We start from the raw sequence: 20,477 nt of genomic DNA, 5'->3' as shown, positions 1-20,477 counted from the left end.
GGGAACTGTAGTTTTTGGTGTCCCGAAGTCTCGCCGAACAGGTTTATGATTGAGCAGATATATACTACATTTCCCAAAGTTCCCTACGAGCCCGGGTTGTCCCGCCTCTGGAAAGCTCTGCATTGTGGGATATGGAGTCCTCAATGTGGCGAGGGCTGGCAATGTCCAAAGAGAGGTGTCGGACTCGGACTCGGTTTCCCTGCGGCCTCGGTAGGCTCGTCGGCCATTGGCTGAGCGGGGAGGATCTGGTCCCGCTCCTCCCCGCCCCCAGTGACACAATAGCAGCTCCCTCCAAGATGGCGGCGGCGACGGTGGACCCGGGAGCTGGGAGCCCGCAGGCTGGAGATTCCTCTGGTGGGGGCTCTGGGGGCGGGCTGCCGTCCCCGGGGGAGCAGGAGCTGAGCCGGCGCCTTCAGCGCCTGTACCCCGCGGTCAACCAGCATGAGACGCCACTGCCGCGCTCTTGGAGCCCCAAGGACAAGTACAACTACATCGGCCTCTCCCAGGGCAACCTCCGCGTCCACTACAAAGGTATCGGCCTCTTCTACCCAGGGTGGTTGGGGTATGACCGGAGCATTTGCCGGGCGCTTGTGCTTCCCGACCCTTGCCATATCACGTCCCTTCCCTGGCCTGGGTGCTCCAGGTTAGGCCTTGGCCCCTGCGGGGTGTCCATGGTGTTGAGGCTGACCAGGCCGAGGGTCGACTCTCTAGACTGCTGTGCCCCTGAGACACCCGATGGCAAGAGAACTGCAACAGGTGTCCAAACCCAGTGCAGGGCTGGACCTTCCACCCGAGGGCCTTTTTGGTTATCCTGGGTAGCTCCAATGCCAGCTGGGCCTTTCATCACTGCTTAGTTTTGGGAGTGTCAGAAGAAGGGGGTGGTCACATCCCCTCCATTAGCCAGAGGCCTTTGGGCTTGCTCACCTGCCAGACATCACAGTCAGAGCTTGGAGTTTTTTATTAAAGTTAAGGGGAATGGACTTCCAGAGCTGCCTCCTCCTCCCCTGATCTCCCAGGTGGGCTCTCTATATTCTGGAGAGACTGCCAGCAGCACTTGGGAATCTCTCACATGCATCCACATTGCCTGTACCCTCCTTTGGTTTGTATGGGAGAAAGTGTCTCTGGCAGGGCTGCTATTCCCAGGAGGAAGTGAGCCAAAAGTGGGAGGCTTATGTGTTTGCTCAGTTGTTCTCTAGTTATTCCTTGAACTATGTAAGGGCTTCCCCTGGCCATGAAGGGGTGAAGTTGCCATGGAGCAGAAAAGAACAAGGCTTCTATCTGCATTTCTGCTGAAATTTCTTCCTTGCTCTCTCCTATTAGGTCATGGTAAAAATCACAAAGATGCTGCCTCAGTGCGTGCAACTCACCCCATACCTGCTGCCTGTGGCATTTATTACTTTGAGGTGAAGATTGTCAGCAAAGGAAGAGATGGGTAAGCCCCTTCTTACCATCTTCTTTTCCCCAGCACTGAACTGTTCCTTGTGGTCAGAGTTCGAGGTCTCCTGGTTGACACTTGTGACTGATGTGAGCTCCTGAGCTATATGGGTCTGGGCTACAGAGGGTTGAATAGTGGGGCTGCCTCTGTTACCTGACTGTTGATATGGCCTGGTTTTAAGTGGCAGCTGTTAGTAGCAAGTAGGTGCATTGCCATCAACAGGTAGAGGAGGGGACTTCTAAAGAGATTTAGTGATTTACACTTCTAAGGTGATTATGTAATGAGATACCTCACAAGTCAGGGAAACCAGTAACAAGTTTACATTAACAATTCAGTATCCAGAATGGGATTTTCCCCACTGTCCTCTGGCATTTGTGACTTCCCTCCTTTCACACTCTTGCTGCATTCAGGGTTCTTTTTTATGGCATTTAGTCATGTAGAGGCCTCTGTAAGGTTTCAAAGGGATGGTAGAGTCTTAACAGCATTCATCATAGCTGTGGCAGCCACTGGCCTGTCATCTCAGGGTAAACAGCATGCACATGGTCGGAATCAGGTGACCTCGCTGCTCATAAACTTGTTTTTCAGTCCAGGGACTTGAACACCAGTTGGACCAGCTTTAAGAAGGTCCTCATTAAAGTAAGCATTAAGGAGGCTCCTTATTTTAGGGTGATCTAAGCAGACACCTGGAAGTCAGAGGGGGAGATTTCTCATTTTTCTTTTTTTCCCTTTTTCTCCTACTCTCTTTTTTCCCATTGATTGTGACATAGCAGGTGTTTAACTTATGAATTAACATGATTTCAGCTGTCTTGGAAAGGCATTCCTCATCAGACCCTAGGTCTGATGTGGGAAGTTTGCCAACTACACCAGTGACCTTCGTGCCAACCCTGAATATGTGTTTTTGAGCATTCAAAATACTTCCTCTCTCTTAGGGACTGCCCCTCTTGTGGTGCATGCAAAATGCCCACCCAAGGGGCTGTGCTGGGGGAGGACTGCTATAGTCAAGAGCTTTGCCTGCTTCCTCAGTGAAATTGTGTCATCCTTGCCTGGGATGGTCGTGTGGCCATGGGTAGATGGCGCAGATTCAGTCTCTTTGTCTGTGCTGTGGAGAGCTAGGCCAGCACCTAAGCTGCCTTTAACCCCAGGATTCCATGATTCTGAAATTCTGATCATGGCATGCTATTACATCTTTTAACTTTTATCCTGTCTAGTTAATTTAAAGATAGGAAACATACTATTGGGGCTTTAAAGTTTCTATTTTCCTTTCCCATCATCTGGTCAAAGCACAAAGTGCTTGAACTAGTGTGAATGAGAATGGCCTCTTAAACAGTGCAAAAATAGTTTTGGTAGAGACTAAAATGGCAGTGGTTGGAGTCTTATATTGTCAAGGAGACCGAGGAGCATTACTTGGACTTTAGGGAGGAAAATCAATTGTTTTCTATGTAGTCCTAATCATAGATAACCGCTGAGCTAGTGAGAAAAGAGAATACTTTTCAGAAGGGGAGTGTTTAAATGTAGAGACCTGAATTCCTTCAACTGGCTTTTCACATTTCCGTTGTAAGCGGATCTTGCTGGAAGAGGCCCTGTGTCTTGTTAGTTGTCCTTACTATAGTTTATGCCTGCAGATTTAAAGAAAGTTGGGCATCTTATCTTCTGTCAGTTTCCGTAGCCAGCATTTTTATATGTGGTTAATATAACCAATAGGCTGACCTGGAAACTTCAGTTTTAACAAGGCCTCATGTCCTCTGTGTTTGTAGTGGCCTGCTTCACTTGACCACCGTCAGATAGCAAGTATATGAATGTCTCCTCGTGGCCTCTTTATGGAATCCCTGAAAGCTGTCTCATGGCTAGAATGTAGCCAGATAGTGGGTTCGAGGAGGCGAACGGCAGAAAATGATCAGCTCATTATTTGTTTCCCATCAGTAGTGCAGGCGAGTTTCTAACCTAGGTTTGTTCTGTGACCCAGGTGTTAACCAGTTGTGTTGTATAGCTTTCCTGTATGCTTGAGTTCCAGCCTTACGGCGTCTCTGAAAAGTGGCTGGAGCAGATGATAATGTGGTGTTTTTTTTGTTTCTTTTTTTTTTTTTTTAAAGATTTTATTTATTTATTTGAGAGTGAGAGAGCATGAGAGGAGAGAGGTCAGCGGGAGAAGCAGACCAGACTCCCTGCTGAGCAGGGAGCCCGATGTGGGACTCAATCCTGGGACTCCAGGATCATGACCTGAGCCCAAGGCAGTTGCTTAACCAACTGAGCCACCCAGGCACCCTAATATGTCTTTTTAAATTTGTTTGTTTGTTTTTAGAGTTTATTTTTTTAAAAGATGTCTTTGTTTTAAAGGGAGGGGGAGAGAGAGAGAAAGAGAGAAGTGCACACAAGGGTGTGGAGGGGCAGAGGGAGAGACAGAAGTCCTTTTTTTTTTTTAAAGATTTTATTTTTATTTAATTGAGAGAGAGTGCGTGCATATGTGCGCACAAGTAGGGGAGAGGGATAGAGAGAGAAGCGGACTTCGTGCTGAACATGGAGCTGAATGTGGGACCTGATCCCAGAACCCTGAGATCATGATGTGAGCTGAAGGCAGACACTTAACGGACTGAGCCACCTAGATGTCCCAGAAAATCCTTTTTTGTTTTTTTTTTTAAGATTTTATTTATTTATTTGACAGTGATCACAAGTAGGCAGAGAGGCAGGCAGAGAGAGAGAGAGAGGTGGAAGCAGGCTTCCTGCCCAGCAGAGAGCCTGATGTGGGACTCGATCCTAGGACCCTGAGATCATGACCTGAGCCGAAGGCAGAGGCTTAACCCAGGCACCCCCAAATCCTTTTTTTTAAATAAAAAGATCTTCTATGGATGCCTGGGTGGCTCAGTGCTCTCTCTCTTTGTCAAATAAATAAATAGTCTTTAAAAAAAGATTTTATTTATTTAGTTGAAAGAGAATATGACCTCATTGGGGAGGGGCAGAGGGAGAGGGAGCAGAAGCCGAGTCTTTGCTAAGCAGGGAACCCAAAGCGGGGCTCTATCACAGGACCCCAAGTTCATGACCCGAGTCTAAATCAAGAGTCAGCCACTCAACTAACTGAGCCACCTAGGCACCCTGATAATGTGTGTCTATTTTGTGAGTTAGTCCTGAACCCCTAGAATGTTTGGTGACCTGTCCTGGCACTACGGCTTTGAGTGGCCCAACTTGTTAGATGTCTTTGCCTGATCCCAGACATATGTGTCTCTGCTGGTGCCTTTCCCCATTGAGTTCTCTCCCTGGGTAGAGTGAAGGAATGTCCAGTTGGATTCTTAGGGGATCACAGTGTCCTTAAGAGACAGAGCTACAAGGTGTTTAGTGCTGAATGGGGCCAGAGAAATGTGGCATACTCTGTACTGGGCTTGATTTACTGAATCTGTAAATTTGTTTTTCTGTAGTTTTGAGTACATTTGTTAAAGGTGTTTATGAACCCATTTATCAATGTCATTTTCTAGAAAGGCCTTTGTTTTGATGATTTTTGTAGAACGTACTAATCTAGTCTAGTTAGATAGTTTCATTTCAGGGGTTCATGGAGGAGTATTTAGTCATACCTACTATGTGCTAGGCTGGGTACAGGGAGAATAAAGGTAAAGCCAGCACAGACCAGCTTTGTCCTCAGAAAGCCTTTGGCCACTCAGCAGAGAGTAGACGGAAATATTCTCTGCAAGAGGAGGCAGGGTGTGGGTTTGGTTTTGAGGGATGAGTAGGAGTTTATCAGCAGGTGAGACCTGCTGGACCTAAAATGAACCTGCTTAGTACCTGGCTTGAAGTCAGGGTCCTGGGTTTTCTGGGCACTCCTTAATGTAAGAGAGAACAAAAGAAGGGGGGGCTACATTTAAGCTAAGAGCTTGGTACAAACTAATGGGCTTCAGCTGCATTTTGCCGAGTCACCAGTGCTGGGAATGGCAGGAATTGGGTCTGGTGGGTGAGGAGACATCAGAGCCCTGCCAGTGGTGCCAGGAGATAAGGGCATTCAGGTTGATCTTGTTAGAAAGCCACTGAGGCCCTGAAGCTGAGGGTTCCTTGGGGAAATGACTCGCTCAGGCAGAGTTTGTGGACTTGTGGGTGTCCCCAGCTCTTAGTGATGACACATGGAGGGTGTGGCTGGCTAGGCTGACAGATGCTCCAGTGTGACCCTCAAAATAGACTGTAACATCATCCCAGCAGCAGCAGCCTCCTGACATGTGATGGGTGGCTCTACCCAAGAACAGCAAGCCTGGGCTGGAGCACAGGATGGAGTTAAGGTTGGGGGGGGGTGGCTCTTCCCTGCAACTGGTGCCCAGGCCCAGGCACTGGCCACAGCCAGCCTGCCTTTGCTTGAACTTGCAGCTGACTTCCTTTGGCCAGGCAGCAAAGCACTCATCATTAATTCTGTATACCACAGTGAGGCACCCATTGTTTAGTCTCGGTGCCAGGCCGAGCCTTCAGGAGCACAGGCCTGAGGCTCATCTAGGGAGGAGGCAGATATGCCTACACATACAGCTTTACAGGGTGGTCTAGAAAAGGCCATTCCATAGTGTGTGCTATACCCAGGGGTTGCCCAGAGGTTGGGCTTTCTCTGTACCTGAAAGTTTGGGGAAACCTTCATAGAAGGGGTGATGATGCTAAATCTGGAAGGATGAATTAGAGGGTTCCAGGTTTTCACTTTGTTGTGAAGCAGGTGATCCAAGCAGAAGGAGTAGTGTATAAAAAGTTGAGGAGCACAGAGTATGAGGTAGGCAAGGGCCAGATCAGAAATACCTTGTATGCTCTGGCTAAGGACCATGGGCTTTATCCTGAGGGTGGTAGCAGTGTTTGAGGACTTTGGATCTGCCCACACTTTTGAGAGTGGATGGGACAGAAGAGATTGCTGCGCTGGTTCAGTCAGCCTCTCAGGCTGAGAGCCCTGTCCAGCGTGTGCCAGTAGCTTTAGGTCCCACACTCCAGGCATCGTTATCCTGAAGCCTGTGTCTTCTCTCTCTTGGCTGGTCTTTTTCCTGTATGGTAAGATACAGAGGAGGGATGTTGAAGACTGGTGGCCAGAGAGGCTTCCTGGGGGTGAAAGCACTCCGCCTTTGCTTGGTCTTTGGTATTTGGTTTTTGCCAAGTCCCACCTGAAAGACGACACTGTCCATAATTTTCCATGGAGACCCAGAGAGCCGCTCGCTCATTCACGATCTCACCTGCCATATTTGTGATCTGTAAAGCAACTTGAGCTCAGGCCCTCCAGCCTAGAGACAGTCTGTGGCTGGCCCCTGGGTTCCCTCGCTCCATGCACAGTGGCATTGTGCAGTGCCATTGCAAAGTAGGTGGTCATCTTTGGACCTGGGGGAGGAGGCTTTGTCCTGCCTGTCCTGAGAAGTAGGTTCTGTCTTTGCCCAAGGCAGATACAGATGGTGGTTGTGCCCTGTTCTTCCTGACTGCCCTCCAGTTCTGATGGCATCACGGGCAGATGCTGAACTGTGGGCTGCATCTCTCCCTGGTAACACATTGCACCATTTCTGGAGACATGGAGTATGTAGAGTCTGGAACATCTTCGAGTGTTTGTATTGCCTACCTGTGTTGGGGATTAAAGCCCAGGTCTAGCTGGGCTTACTGAGGTGTAGCTCTGATACAGGGTGAGAATACTGGAGTCCACATGATGTCCACTTTTCTGGAAGGACTTTTTCTTGTGCTGAGCACATCTGGACTTCCCTGCTCACTGTGTGCTGCACCCCCAGGCTCCAAGCTGGAAGCTGAGAGTGGGGAGTATGGCTGCCTTCTTGTAACTGGGGGCTTCCTTAGTCGAGCATCAGCCTCTGGAGAGATTCCTGAAATTCACTGCACAGCCCTTCTCCCCAATTCCTGCCCTCATTGTTTTTTTTTGTTTTCTGGAATGTTTGTTCTTTTCCCTAAATGGGTCACTGTGAAAGGGAGATTCCCTGTTAGAGGGGAAGCAGGAGCCCATTGGGGTAGAACACAGGAGGATGGACTCAGTAGCTCTGCATGGGAAGCATGGGGTGTCATCTTATTCTGGGGCTGTTAGGAAAGAATAAAGGTTCCCAGTGTGGGTCTCTGTGGGCAGGGGTCAAATTGCAAAGAAAGGACGGATCTCTAGAGAGGGGTGGATAATGTCACCCCTCTTCAGGTTGTCACTCTTCCTCTCCAGAAATTCTGCTCAAAATCCATATGAAATGTCTTTGTAGCTCCAGGATCCTGGCATTTTGTTGAAATATGAGGTCATGACTCTGTTGCTGGAAATGAGGCTGGAAAACTTGGTGATAGAAAAGAACCCAGCCCCTCTCATGAGGCTGCCAGAAAGAACAGCTCTGGACTGTGTAGAGCAGTGGGGGAGGGGCTGGGTAAGTCTTTTGCTTTCTTCCCCTCCTACCTCTTGAACCTTAGGAGTCGCCTGGGATTCCAGGGAAGTTTATTTAAGGTTATGGGGAGGGCAGATTTCAAGGCTCAGATACCTCATCTGCCCACTCAGCTTCTGTGGCACATGTTACTGATTGATAACAGTGCTCATCCTTATCTAGACAGAGCCCCAGGAGTTTTCTTAATGTGCAGTGCACCCGGCAGCTGATGTGTTTTTGGTCAAAGGGACGGAGGCAGTTGGAAGATGAGAGAGCAGAAAGGCAGTTGTGCCCAGGTGCTGTCAGGGCTCAGCTTGTCTCTTCTGGAGGACATTGCCGAGGTGCAACTGAACCAAAGGGAGGCAGAGGGGATAGTTTGCTGGGTAGAACTAATTATCACCCAGTATACAAAACCATGTATCTGAAATTGACATTGGCTCTTTTACAGAATGCTCTCTTTTAATAATAGCTGTTGTTCTAGGAGTTTATTAGTATTTATGTGCCAAAATGTAAATAATACATAACATTTTCAACACCTGACACAGTGTACATTTAAAAAATAGCAGAGAGACAGGGCACCTGGATGGCTTAGTTAGTTGGTTGAGTGGTCTACTCTGGGTTTTGGCTCGGGTCGTGATCCTGGGGTCATGGGATCGAGCCCTGGGACAGGCTCTGCACAGAGTCTGCTTGAGTTTCTCTCTCCTTCTCCCTCTGCCCCCCTAACTTGTGCATGTGCTCTCTCTCAATTAATCAATAAATATTAAAAATATATATATAGAGAGATGCAGGTTTAAACAAATGTAGTTTATTGCCATTATGTGTATCAGTTGAGGTGAGTGCAGAAAACAGAAACCATTCCAGATATTTTAAGCAGAAAGGGGTTTAATACATGGAATTTGATGTTTTCAAACTCATTGGGACTTAGAGTTTCCAGGTAATGGTGGGCTAGTTACTTGAATAAGATCCCCTGCTGAAAATAATGAAAGATGCTAAGTTACAAACCAGTAAACTCCAGGCCTGTTTCTGGATGAATACCTGTAACTAGCAGATTAAGGGTAATGTCTGAGTAAGGGCATTTACTGTGTCCAGACTCATATTAAGCTGGGGAACCAATAGGTATACCTTCTGGTAAGGGCAGTATGTTTGGTTTCTGAATGTGACAGGCTCTGGAAAGTCTTGGTGCTTGAGACTCTTAGGGAAAAAGCCAGAACCTAGAGTGTGTGAGTAACCTACTTAGGACCACTCATGGGGACTGTTCTGCCCCTCCCTGTCTTGTGGGGTCTCTGGGTGTTTTGATGGTGTTCTTGACAGTGGATGTATGAGGGTCTCCAGACTCACATTCAGAACCACCTTCCTGCCTACAAGCACATTTTGACTCTAGGCCCCTTTTCCTTCAAGCCTGTTTTTTCTTGGGTGGTGCCGAGCTGGGTTCATTCATCTCTGTTATGGACCATCTCTCAGTAAGGGGCCTGCACAGATATGGGCTCAGTGGGTAACTGCATCCTCTGCCAAGTGGGGGTGTGGTTGCTGGAGGAGCAACATGTACACACAGCAGCCAGTGTCCTGATGGCCTGTGGTTTTAAGCAGGCCCATCAGAGTATGAAATAAAATTCCTAGCACCAAATATTAGCCCTTATTTCAGACCTAAACATCAGTTGGTGCTTTTCCTGAAATGTCTCCCAGGGACCATTTTGTAACCATAGTCCCCAAGATCTCTGTTACGGAGGCTGATGATTTCTTTATCTAGGGCAGATTCTGATAGGAACAAGATTGCCAGCCTGCTGAGCTGTGGCTAAGGTGTTAGATGTCAAGATGAAGCTATCAGGTAAGATTTCAGTAGCTCCACGGGGGGTCTGGGGCAAGGGACAGAGGCATTGGTGACCGATAGGATTGGCAGCAGAGCTGGTACCTTCCCTCAGCCCCCATGAGCTATCTCAGCTCTGAGACCGAGGAGCTTGTCTTTTTTCTTTCCTCTTCATCACTTCCTACTAGAGCTCTGTGGGCCTGGAGATATTCAGCCTGTTGCTCCCCCGGCTTGTGCTCTCATTCTCTCTGACAAATAAATAAATAAATAAATGAAATCTTAAAAAAATATGTTCAGATGCAATGGTCATTGGCTCATATCTTTTTTTTTTTTTTTAAGATTTTTATTTATTTATTTGAGAGACAGAGCGAGCAAGCATGGACAGGAGAGAAGGGCAGAGGGAGAGGGAGAAGCAGGCTCCGGAGCCCGCCGTGGGCCTGGATCCCAGGTCCCGGATCCCAGACCTGAGCTGAAGTCAGACGCTTAACCAACTGAGCCACCTAGGCGCCCATTGGGTCATATCTTTTTTTTTTTTTTTTTTAAGATTTTATTTATTTATTTATTTGACACAGAGAGAGAGAGATTACAAGTAGGCAGAGAGGCAGGCAGAGGGGGAGAGGGAAGCAGGCTCCCCTCCGAGCAGACAGCCTGATGCGGGGCTTGATCCCAGGACCCCAAGATCATGACCTGAGCCGAAGGCAGAGGCTCAACCCACTGAGCCCAGGCGCCCCGGTTCATATATCTTAAGCAGTATTTACTAAAAGTGCCCGGGGCACCCTCGTGACTCAGTCAGTTAAGTGTCTGCCTTAGGCACATGATTCTGGGGTCCTAGGATTGATCCCCGTGTCAGGCTCCCTGCTCTTTGGGGAGTCTGCTTCTTCCTCCCCCTGCTCTTGTACTCTTGCTTGCTCTCTTTCTCCCTCTCAAAAAAAAAAAAAAAAAAAAAAGTCCCTGTGGGCTTGCCAGCCCATGAAATCCACTTTCTCTCTAAGAAGAAATTGATAGAAAATAAAAAGAGCTAGGTGGGTGTTCTTCACCCTTGTCATCTGCTGTTTGCTTATGGTGAAGGACTTCTTTCTTCTGGCCCTGACAGGAGGCCAGAATACTCTGATGCTTTCCACTGCGCCTTGTGCCAAGGCTTCCTTGTTTCATTTGGAAAAGTCAGATGAGGCTAATGCTGGCATGCAGGGCCGTGGGGGGTGTTATTGGTGACTGTGTGCTCGTGTGTGTGTGTGTGTGTGTGTGTGTGTGTGTGTGCTGTGCAGTGTATGATACATATATGACATGTGTCATTTTAACCATTTTTATTTTATTTTTTAAGATTTTATTTATTTATTTGACAGAGATTACAAGTAGACAGAGAGGCAGGCAGAGAGAGAGGAAGGGAAGCAGGCTCCCTGCTGAGCAGAGAGCTCGATGCGGAGCTCGATCCCAGGACCCTGGGATCATGACCCGAGCCGAAGGCAGAGGCTTTAACCCACTGAGCCACCCAGGCGCCCCTTAACCATTTTTAAATGTACAATTCGGTAGTATTAATTACATTCACAATCTTAGGCAATCATTACCACTGTCTATTTTCCAAAACCTTTTCATCAGCCCAAACAGAAACTCTGTACCCATTAAGCAATAATTCCCTATTTCCCCCTCCTCCCAGCCCTTGGCAACCTTTCTGTTTCTATGAGTTTGCCTATTCTAGATATTTCAAATTACTGGAATCCTACAATATTGTCCTTTTGTGTTTATTTCACTTAGCATGTTTTCAAGGTTTGTGTTGTGATCTATATCAGAAATATTCCTTTTTTTTTTTTTTTTAAAGATTTTATTTATTTATTTGACAGGCAGAGATTACAAGCAGGCAGGGAGGCAGGCAGAGAGAGAGAGGAGGAAGCAGGCTCCCCACTGAGCAGAGAGCCCGACGCGGGGCTCGATCCCAGGACCCTGGGATCATGACCTGAGCCAAAGGCAGAGGGTTTAACCCACTGAGCCACCCAGGTGCCCCAGAAATATTCCTTTTTATGGCTGTATGTATAAACCACATTTTGTTTATCTTTTATCTGTTGATGGACACTTGGGTTTTTTCCCCCCATCTGTTGGCTATTGTGAATAATGGTACATAGAAGTGAACATTGACGGAGAAGTATTTGTTTGAGTCCCTCTTTTTAAAAAAGAGTTGTTTGTTTGTTTCTGTGTTTGTTTTTAAGTATTTTATTTATTTATTTGACAGACACATAGCAAGAGAGGGAACACAGGCAGGGGGAGTGGAAGAGAGAGAAGCCGAGCAGGATGCCCAATGCGGGGCTTGATCCCAGGAGCTTGGGATCATGACCTGAGCTGAAGGCAGACACTTAATGACTGAGCCCCCTGGGCACCCCTAGATTTGTTTATTTTATTTTATTTATTTATTTTTTAAAAAGATTTTATTTATTTATTTCACAGAGATCACAAGTAGGCAGAGAGGCAAGCAGAGAGAGAGGGGGGAAGGATGTGGGGCTCAATCCCAGGATCCTGGGATCACAACCTGAGCCGAAGGCAGAGGCTTTAACCCACTGAGCCACCCAAGTGCCCCTAGATTTGTTTATTTTAGAGAGTGCATGAGGGTGTGATGCGGGGTAGGGGCAGAGGGAGAGAGAAAAGCAGAGTCCCTGATACAAGGCTCTATCTCATGAATCTGAGATCATGACTTGAGCTGAAATCAAGATTAGTCGCTTAACCAACTGAGCCACTTGGGTGCCCCTTGGGCCCCTCTTTACATATTTTGGATATTAAACCCTTATCAGATATATGATTTGCAAATATTTTCTCCCATGCTCTAGTTATCTTTTCACTTTCTTGATAATGTGTTTTTTTTTGTTTTGTTTTAGATTTTATTTATTTATTTATTTGACAGAGATTACAAGTAGGTGGAGAGGCAGGCAGAGAGAGAAAGGAAGAAGCAGACTCCCTGCTGAGCAGAGAGCCCGATGCGGGGCTCGATCCCAAGACCCTGGCATCATGACCTGAGCCGAAGGCAGAGGCTTTAACCCACTGAGCCATCCAGGCGCCCCTTGATAATGTTTTCTTTTTTTTTTTTTGTTAAAGATTTTATTTATTTATTTGACAGACAGAGATCACAAGTAGGCAGAGAGGCAGGCAGAGAGAGAGAGGAGGAAGCAGGCTCCCTGCGGAGCAGAGAGCCCGATGCGGGGCTCGATCCCAGGACCCTGAGATCATGACCTGAGCCGAAGGCAGCGGCTTAACCCACTGAGCCACTCAGGCGCCCCATTGATAATGTTTTCTGATGCACAAAAGTTTTAATATTTTTTTAATGAAAAAAAATCTTTTTGAAGTAGGCTCCATGCCTAATGTAGGGCTTGAACTCACAACCCTGAGATCAAAGGGTTGTGTGCTGTACCAATGGAACCAGCCAAGTGCCCTAAAAGTTTTAATTTTGATGAAATCCAGTTTATCTAATTTTTTCTTTTGTTGCTCATGCTTTTTTTTTTTTTTTTTTAAAGATTTTATTTATTTATTTGACAGAGAGAAATCACAAGTACACTGAGAGGCAGACAGAGAGAGAGAGAAGGAAGCAGGCTCCCTGCTGAGCAGAGAGCCTGATGCGGGACTCGATCCCAGGACCCTGAGATCATGACCCGAGCCGAAGGCAGAGGCTTAACCCACTGAGCCACCCAGGCGCCCCGTTGCTCATGCTTTTAGTGTCTCATCTAAGAATCCATTGCAAAATCCAAGGTCATGAAGCTTTTCCCTGTTTTCTTTCAAGAATTTTATAGTTTTGGCTCTCATATTTAGATTGTTGATCCATTTTTTGTTCATTTTTATATATAGTATGAAGGAGGGGTTCAACTTCATTCATCTGCATGTAGAAGTCCAGTTGTCCCAGCACCAACTGTGCCCCCCCCCCCCGCCCCCAGAGAATAGGGGAGGGAGAGAAAATACCGAGCGGGCTCCCAGCCCAGTGTGGAGCCCTAGGTGGGGCTCTATCCCACAACACTGAGATCATGACTTGAGCCAAAATCAAGAGTCCGTTGCTTAACCAGCTGAGCTACCCAGGTGCCCCTAGCACCAGTTGTTGAAGAGATGGTTCTTTCCCCATTGAATGGATTCAGCGCCGTTGTTGAAAGTAATTTCGTGATAGATATGGGTTTATAGCTGGACTTTAAATTCTGTTCCATTTGTCTTTGCGTCTACCTTATGCACCACATTGTTTGGATTACTGCAGTATTCTAGTAAGTTCTAAAATCAGGAAGTGTGAATCCTTTAACTTTGTTCTTCCTTTTTCAAGATTGTTTTAGATACTTGGGGTCCCTTGTATATCCATATGATTTTGAGGATTGACTTTTCCATTTCTGCAAAAAACACTGTGGAATTTTGGTAGGGATTGCATTGACTTTTTGGGTCAGTTTGGAGACTATTCACAATACTCTCTATCTTAACAATATTAAGTCTTCTGATCCATGAACACAAGAGGTCTTTCCATTTATTTGTCTTCCTTAATATAATTTCTTTAATTAAATTTAATTTAACTTAGCACTGTTTTGTAGTTTTTAGTGTAGGAGTCTTTTGCTTCCTTGGCTGAATTTATTCCCAAGTATTTTACTTGTTTGATGCTATATTATAAATGGAATTTTTTTTTAAAGATTTTATTTATTTATTTGACAGAGAGAGATCACAAGTAGACGGAGAGGCAGGCAGAGAGAGAGAGAGAGGGAAGCAGGCTCCCTGCCGAGCAGAGAGCCCGAGGTGGGACTCGATCCCAGGACCCCAAGACCATGACCTGAGCCAAAGGCAGCAGCCCAACCCACTGAGCCACCCAGGCGCCCCTATAAATGGAATTTTTAAAAAATTTCCTTTTTAGATTGTTCAGTGTTAGTGTATAGAAACACAACTGCCTTTTGTTTGATTTTATATCCTGCAACTTTGCTGAATTCATTTTTTAGCTCTAATGCGCTTTCTGTGTACTGTTGGGGATTTTTTTATAAAATCATGTCATCTCCAAATAGAGATAGTTTTACTTATCCTTTTCTTCTTCTTTTTTTTTTTTTTTAAAGATTTTATTTACTTATTTGACAGAGAGAGGTCAGTCACAAGTAGGCAGAGAGATAAACAGAGAGAGGGGGAAGCAAGCTCCCCACTGAGCAGACAGCCGGATGCAGGCCTCTATCCGAGGACCCTGAGATTATGACCTGAACCAAAGGCAGAGGCTTTATCCACCGAGCCACCCAGGTGCCCTTACCTATTCTTTTCTTATTTGAATGCCTTTTACTTCTTTTTCTTGACTGATTGCTCTGGCAAGGACTTCCATCCAGTACAGTGTTGAATAGCAGTGGGTAAAAGGTAGACATACTTGTTTTATTCTAATCTTGTGGGGAAAGCTTTCAGCCTCTCACCATTGGGTTTTCATAAATACCCTTTATCATTTTGAAAAAGTTCTCTTTTATTCCTACTTTTCTGAGTGCTTGTGTCATGAAGGGGTGTTGGATTTTGTTTTTTGTTTTTTTTTTCTGCATAAATTGAGATGATCATGAGTGTGTTTTTCCTTAGTTCTGTTAATGTGGTTTATTATATAATGTGGTTGATTTTCTTAATATTGAACCACCTTGCCTTCATAGGATAAATCCCACTTGGTCATGTTTGTAATCCTTTTAATACATTGCTGGAATTGGTTTGCTACAATTTCATTGATGATTTTTGCATCTATAAAGTATATATCGGTCTGTAATTTCCTTTTCTTTTGTCGTCTTGGTGGCTTTTTGACTGCTGTTTCAGGGTCTACCCCCTCTTGGGCTTGCATCTGGGTACAGCACATTTGTAACAGTATCTGGACCTTATTCTGCCAAGAATTGAAGTCTCTAGGTCAGAGCAGGGAAGGATCTTAGGAGCCCTTTAGTCCAACCTCTCCTCTTCTGATAGGGAACTTGAGATGTGGGGTGAAATCCGAGACGCACAGTCCTGAATTAGGCTGGAGTGTCTGAGACCAGGCTTCAAGAGTCTGGGATGTTGTCTCTGGACCTCTGCTGCCAGAGAGGTTGCCTGTGTAGAGTGGAGAGTGCTCCAGGCTATCTCTCAGGACTGGATGGGTGATAAGAGCAAAGCGAGGTCTCCTTGCCCCAGGCCTTGTGGTATGTCCCTGGAGGGTATGAGAGTCCAGAGGCCGGGTTTCTAAGGTCCTGTCCTCTGTTCACCACCAGACCTGTCTGGGCCAAAGAAGAATCTCTAGTCAGCTGGAGTTGTGCTGAGCCAGTGTCACTGTGCTGAGCAGGAGGGTTTCCTGGCTGTGTGCTCTGGGTTGCGCGCTTGGGACTCACCTGCTACTGTGTGAGCCAGAGCCCCATCTCCTCTACCAAAGCAGGGATTTTGACAATTTCCTCGTGTTTCTGAAGGTGTGCTCTTCCCTTGCAGCCTCTGCACTCCTGTCAAAGACAAGTGGGGGTACTGTGGAGCTGACGGTGAAAACTAGGTCCCCCGCTGTGCCCCTCTGGCACTGAAATGTGCCCTGGGATAATCCAGGGAGAGTCTGATGGGCGAGAGCCAACAGCCTCCTAAGTATGTGGCCATCAGCTGGCTCTGGAAAATGATTTTTCTGTGACTATCAAAGTAATTGTAGAACATCTGGAAAGCCAAAGAGAAAAAAGAAGAATCCAAGCTGATTGTGCTCAGCTCTCCGCGTGACTGCAGGGTTTCAGCAGACTGTTGATTTTGTGGGAGAGTCAGCAGAGGTAGGTGGAGGGCAGCATGGGCCCCAGAAACCACCAGTCCATTTTCACTGTAGGTCATTTTCCAGGGCCCCAGTTTGCCCCCGCTGCCTGCGGTGTATGGTGATAGCTTCAGGGCAAACCTGGCCGTGTGGTCAGCTGAGGGTCTTGCCGTAGCTGCTGCTCATCCTCTGTCCTGCACTCCAGCTTGGCTGGAGCTGTGCTCACTTGCTGCCCTTTTCTCCCTGGAGCCCCACAGAGAGATGGAGTTGCTCTTCTAGCTCTAGCTTGTGTTATGGTTTTGGCAGTGAAGTAGAAACTGAGAAGTTAGAGGCCAGCTCTTGGTCTCACTGCCATGAAGAACTTACCATCTATTGTCCCTCTATACCTAACTGGTTGTCTCATCACTATGAAAAATGGTTTTCTCCATTTTGCTGCCATATGGAAGAAAGGAGTAAAGCAGAGGGGTTTACCCTACTTTAAGTCATGATGTGGGCTAATAATAATAACTTTGCCCCCAAGCTCCTCAGATATATCCTCCTGCTTGAAAAGAAAGCCCTAGTGGAGATGTTAAATATAGGGGAGGTAAGCTCTGTCTATTCCAGTTACCTGCGTAGGGAGTGGGAACCCCTCATGTTTCCCTCCCAGGTGACCAAGGCAGCTTGTATCTGTTGGTTTTCTAGCATTATCTGACACATTACCAAGAAAGAGGCAGATGCTCACTTCCTTTTTCCTCAGCGATTCCCCAGTAAACAGGTGCTTGTTTTTATTTATTTATTTATTTATATTTATTTTTATTTATTTAAAGATTTATTTATTTATTTGACAGACAGAGATCACAAGTAGGCAGAGAGGCAGGCAGAAAGAGAGGAAGGGAAGCAGGCTCCCTGCTGAGCAGAAAGCCTGATGCGGGGCTCCATCCCAGGACCCTGGGATCATGACCTGAGCCGAAGGCAGAGGCTTTAACTCACTGAGCCACCCAGGCGCCCCGAGGTGCTTGTTTTTAGAAGTCCCAAGAGTCAGACCATCAGAAATGTCCTATTTTACCCAATTCCAATGGTAGAAAAGTCTATAGTGCATGAACTAAAGTACAGTGGAGTTGTCCAGTAGCCCCCAGCAGCCCTCCCGGCACCATGCCCAGGATCCTGTTCAGTGTCTACCCTGAGGCCTCTCTGGACTGATGGTGATAGCTGAGGAACAGTCTGACAAGCTGATGTGGGCATAGGGTGAACTCAGTGTCAGGGGTGAGATTTGAATCTGGGCTTGTCTCATACTTTGGTCTGATGCATGTTTTTTGTTTTTTGTTTGGCTGTTTGCACACAGTATAAATGTTAGGGTTGGAGGAGAACTGGAGAAAGGCTACTGCTGACAGGCCAAGCACTTGGACTCCAGAGTTTGCCAGTGGGTCTCAGAGAATTGCCCTTTCTGTGGTGACTGGTTGTGCTGGGCTGTGTCCAGAGCAGCTCCTCCCCCTTGCATAAGTTCACTGTGTTCTAAAGAGCACTTGGCTTGGGGGTGCCTGGCTGACTTAGTCAGTAGAGCGTGTTAACTCTCAACCTCGGGGTTGTAGGTTCGAGCCCCACATTGGGAGTAGAGATTAATTAAGGAATAATGTGTGTGTGTGTGTGTGTGTGTGTGTGTGTGTGTATATGTGTGTGTATATATATATATATGTGTGTATATATATATATATGTGTATATTTTAAAGAGCACTTGGCTCTCTCTGTGCCTTGCCATCCCCATTGCTTCTGTCCTTGTCCAGCCCTGTCATCTCTGGCTGGAATGATTTGGGTGGCCTCTAGTTCTGCCACTTCAATCCATTTTACAAACATTAGTGGGTTTGATCAGCTCCGCCCTTTTCTAAATCCTTTCTGCAGCTTCCTATTGACCTTCCATGAAGTTCAGACTCCTTTAGCTAGCATGCAAGCTGTGCATGGATAGCCAGTTTCCTGTGCCAGCTTTGGCTCTTTTTAGGTCTGCCCAAGCTGTGACCCAGCCATACTAATTTCTCTCCATTCCTTGACTTTGGGGCTGCGTTTTTGCCACTGCGCCTCAGCACATTCTGCTGCTTCTGCATGGAACGCGCTCCTTTTTTCCCCCTCACTGCTTACCAGGTCTTGGCTCAGCCTTTACTTCCTCTGGTCAGTGTACCCTGAGTCTTTGGCTTGCCCCTGACTTGCCACTGGAAACTGTCAGAGTGCAGAGACTGAATTCAGGCTCCTACCCTTGTGTCCCCAGCACCATATTGGGCACAGAAGATCTCAAGGGCCTCTATAAAATAAAGAAACTTATCACACCTGTTTTTACTGAATTACTCAACTTTAGCCAGGACTCAACAGCTCCTAACAACCCATTCATTTTCAAATGCCACCAGAGATCTGCAGAGGAGAGGTAGTGTTATTATTGCTGCTTAGATGCGAAGATAATTCGCATCTAAGTATGTGCCCAGGAGAACATATGTAGGTTTTGGATTTTCATTATGCTCTTTCCTTATTGTTTTACCTCATTCTTGTTGGCCTATCAGAGAGCTGGGACCATGTGAGTCCACGACCTGGCAAAGCACTACAGGCGTCCTTTGTTGGTGATTGACAAGGAAGGAACCTCAGGCCTCCTTAGATTTTTCATGAGTGGATGGAGAAATAGACTTCTCCTATGCCTATAATGTCACTAGCTTCGTGAGTATGGGTCATTTAATCTCACTGCTGAAGTCTAGTGTCTGCAAGAGGGGAGAGTAGTACTGGGGGTGTTGTGGCTGAGTTCAGAGCTCACTTAACCTATTATGTAGCTCTGTTATGTTTTCATACCAGCTAGAAGCATAGGTTCCCTTGCAGCATGGCTGGGAACGATCCTGTGACTTTGGTGATAAAGTTCACCAGACCACGTGTGGATGAACACTAGGGGTTTGTTGAATGTTCATTATGTGCCCAGTACTGCTGTGGCTGTGTGCTTTTCCTCTGAGGGCTGAGGGCTCCTTCCTATAGCTCCTGTATCCTGAGGTAGGCAACAGGCCTTACATCAGTTCTGTTCATTGTGGCATAAGATATAGGGCTTGAACCTGTAAACTTAAGCTCCATCTCCTGTGTTTGGATGATTTGGGGGCTTGGGGGTTATCAGAACTGAATAAACATATACCCACTTGCTGCGTTTTTGGCCAGAGGTGACACCTCTGAAAGAATGAACAGGTGAGGGTATTGTCTTCCTGGATTCTAAATCCCCCAGCCTAAAGAGAGGAAGAGATTTTATGTAATAACAAATATTATAGCTGATGATAGTGAACTTGAACCTTTTTTGGGGAGGAGGGGCAGTTGCATTGATACATATATTCATTTATTTATTGTAGTAAAACTTATGTAACATAAAAAATTTATCATTTGAATCATGAAATGCACAGTTCAGTGGCATTAAGTACATTCACATTGTTGTGCAACCGCCACCGTCTATCTCCAGAACTTTTCTCATCTTCCCAAACTGAAACTGTCCCCATTAAACAGTAACTCCTGATTCTCCCCCTAGGCACTGGCAAACACCATTTTACTTTCTGTTTTTATGAATTTGACTATTCTAGATGCCTTGTATAAGTGGAATCAGGCCGAATTTGTCTTTTAAAAAAAGATTTGTTTGTTTGGCAGAGAGAGAGAGAGTGCATAAGCAGGGAGAGCAGCGGGCAGAGGGAGAGGGAGAAGCAGACACCCCACTAAGGAGGGAGCCCAGACATGGGCTCAATCCCAGGACTCTGGGATCTTGACCTGAGCTGAAGGCAGATGCTTAACCAACAGAGCCACTCAGGCACCCCTTGTCTTTTTTTTCTTTTTTTAACATTTTTTATTTGTTTTGCTTTGTTTTTAATTTGAGAGAAGGAAAGTGTGTAAGCACAAGCAGGGGGAGGGGCAAGCAGATTCCCCTGAGCAGGGAGCCCCATGTTGGGCTCCATCCCAGGACATTGAGATCATGACCTGGCTGAAGTCAGATACTTAACCAGTTGAGCCACTCAGGTGCCCCTAGAATTTGTCTTCTGTGTTGTATTATATATCAGAATTTCCTTCCTTTTTTTTTTTTTAAGTTATATTCATTTAAGTAATCTTTACACCCAATATAGGGCTTAAACTTACAACCCCAAGTTTCATGCTAACTGAGCCAGTCAGGTACCCCATAATTTATGCCTTTTTAAGGCTCAGTAATACTCCATTGTGTATATGTGTCACATTCTGTTTATCTGTTCATCCATT

The 20,477-nt window shown here is 46.3% G+C and overlaps 1 protein-coding gene across 2 annotated transcripts in view; it reads left to right on the top strand.

Annotated features, from left to right (window-relative positions):
* The first annotated feature begins 259 nt into the window (after positions 1-259).
* Positions 260-20,477, top strand: part of RANBP10 (RAN binding protein 10) — a 69,560-nt gene continuing 49,342 nt past the window's right edge. Inside the window, exons 1-2 of one of the 2 annotated variants that reach the window (XM_032323574.1) lie at positions 260-531; positions 1,321-1,432. In XM_032323574.1, coding sequence (XP_032179465.1) covers positions 297-531; positions 1,321-1,432 — 347 coding nt within the window. In that variant the 5' untranslated portion in view covers positions 260-296. Of the gene's footprint in view, positions 532-1,320; positions 1,433-5,284; positions 5,689-20,477 lie in introns of those variants that run through there. The other variant, XM_032323575.1, reaches the window with a different exon arrangement.

This window comes from Mustela erminea, chromosome 19 (genome assembly GCF_009829155.1).
Source record: "Mustela erminea isolate mMusErm1 chromosome 19, mMusErm1.Pri, whole genome shotgun sequence".
NCBI lineage: Eukaryota > Metazoa > Chordata > Mammalia > Carnivora > Mustelidae > Mustela > Mustela erminea.
This window is presented reverse-complemented; position numbering and strand designations above follow the sequence as displayed.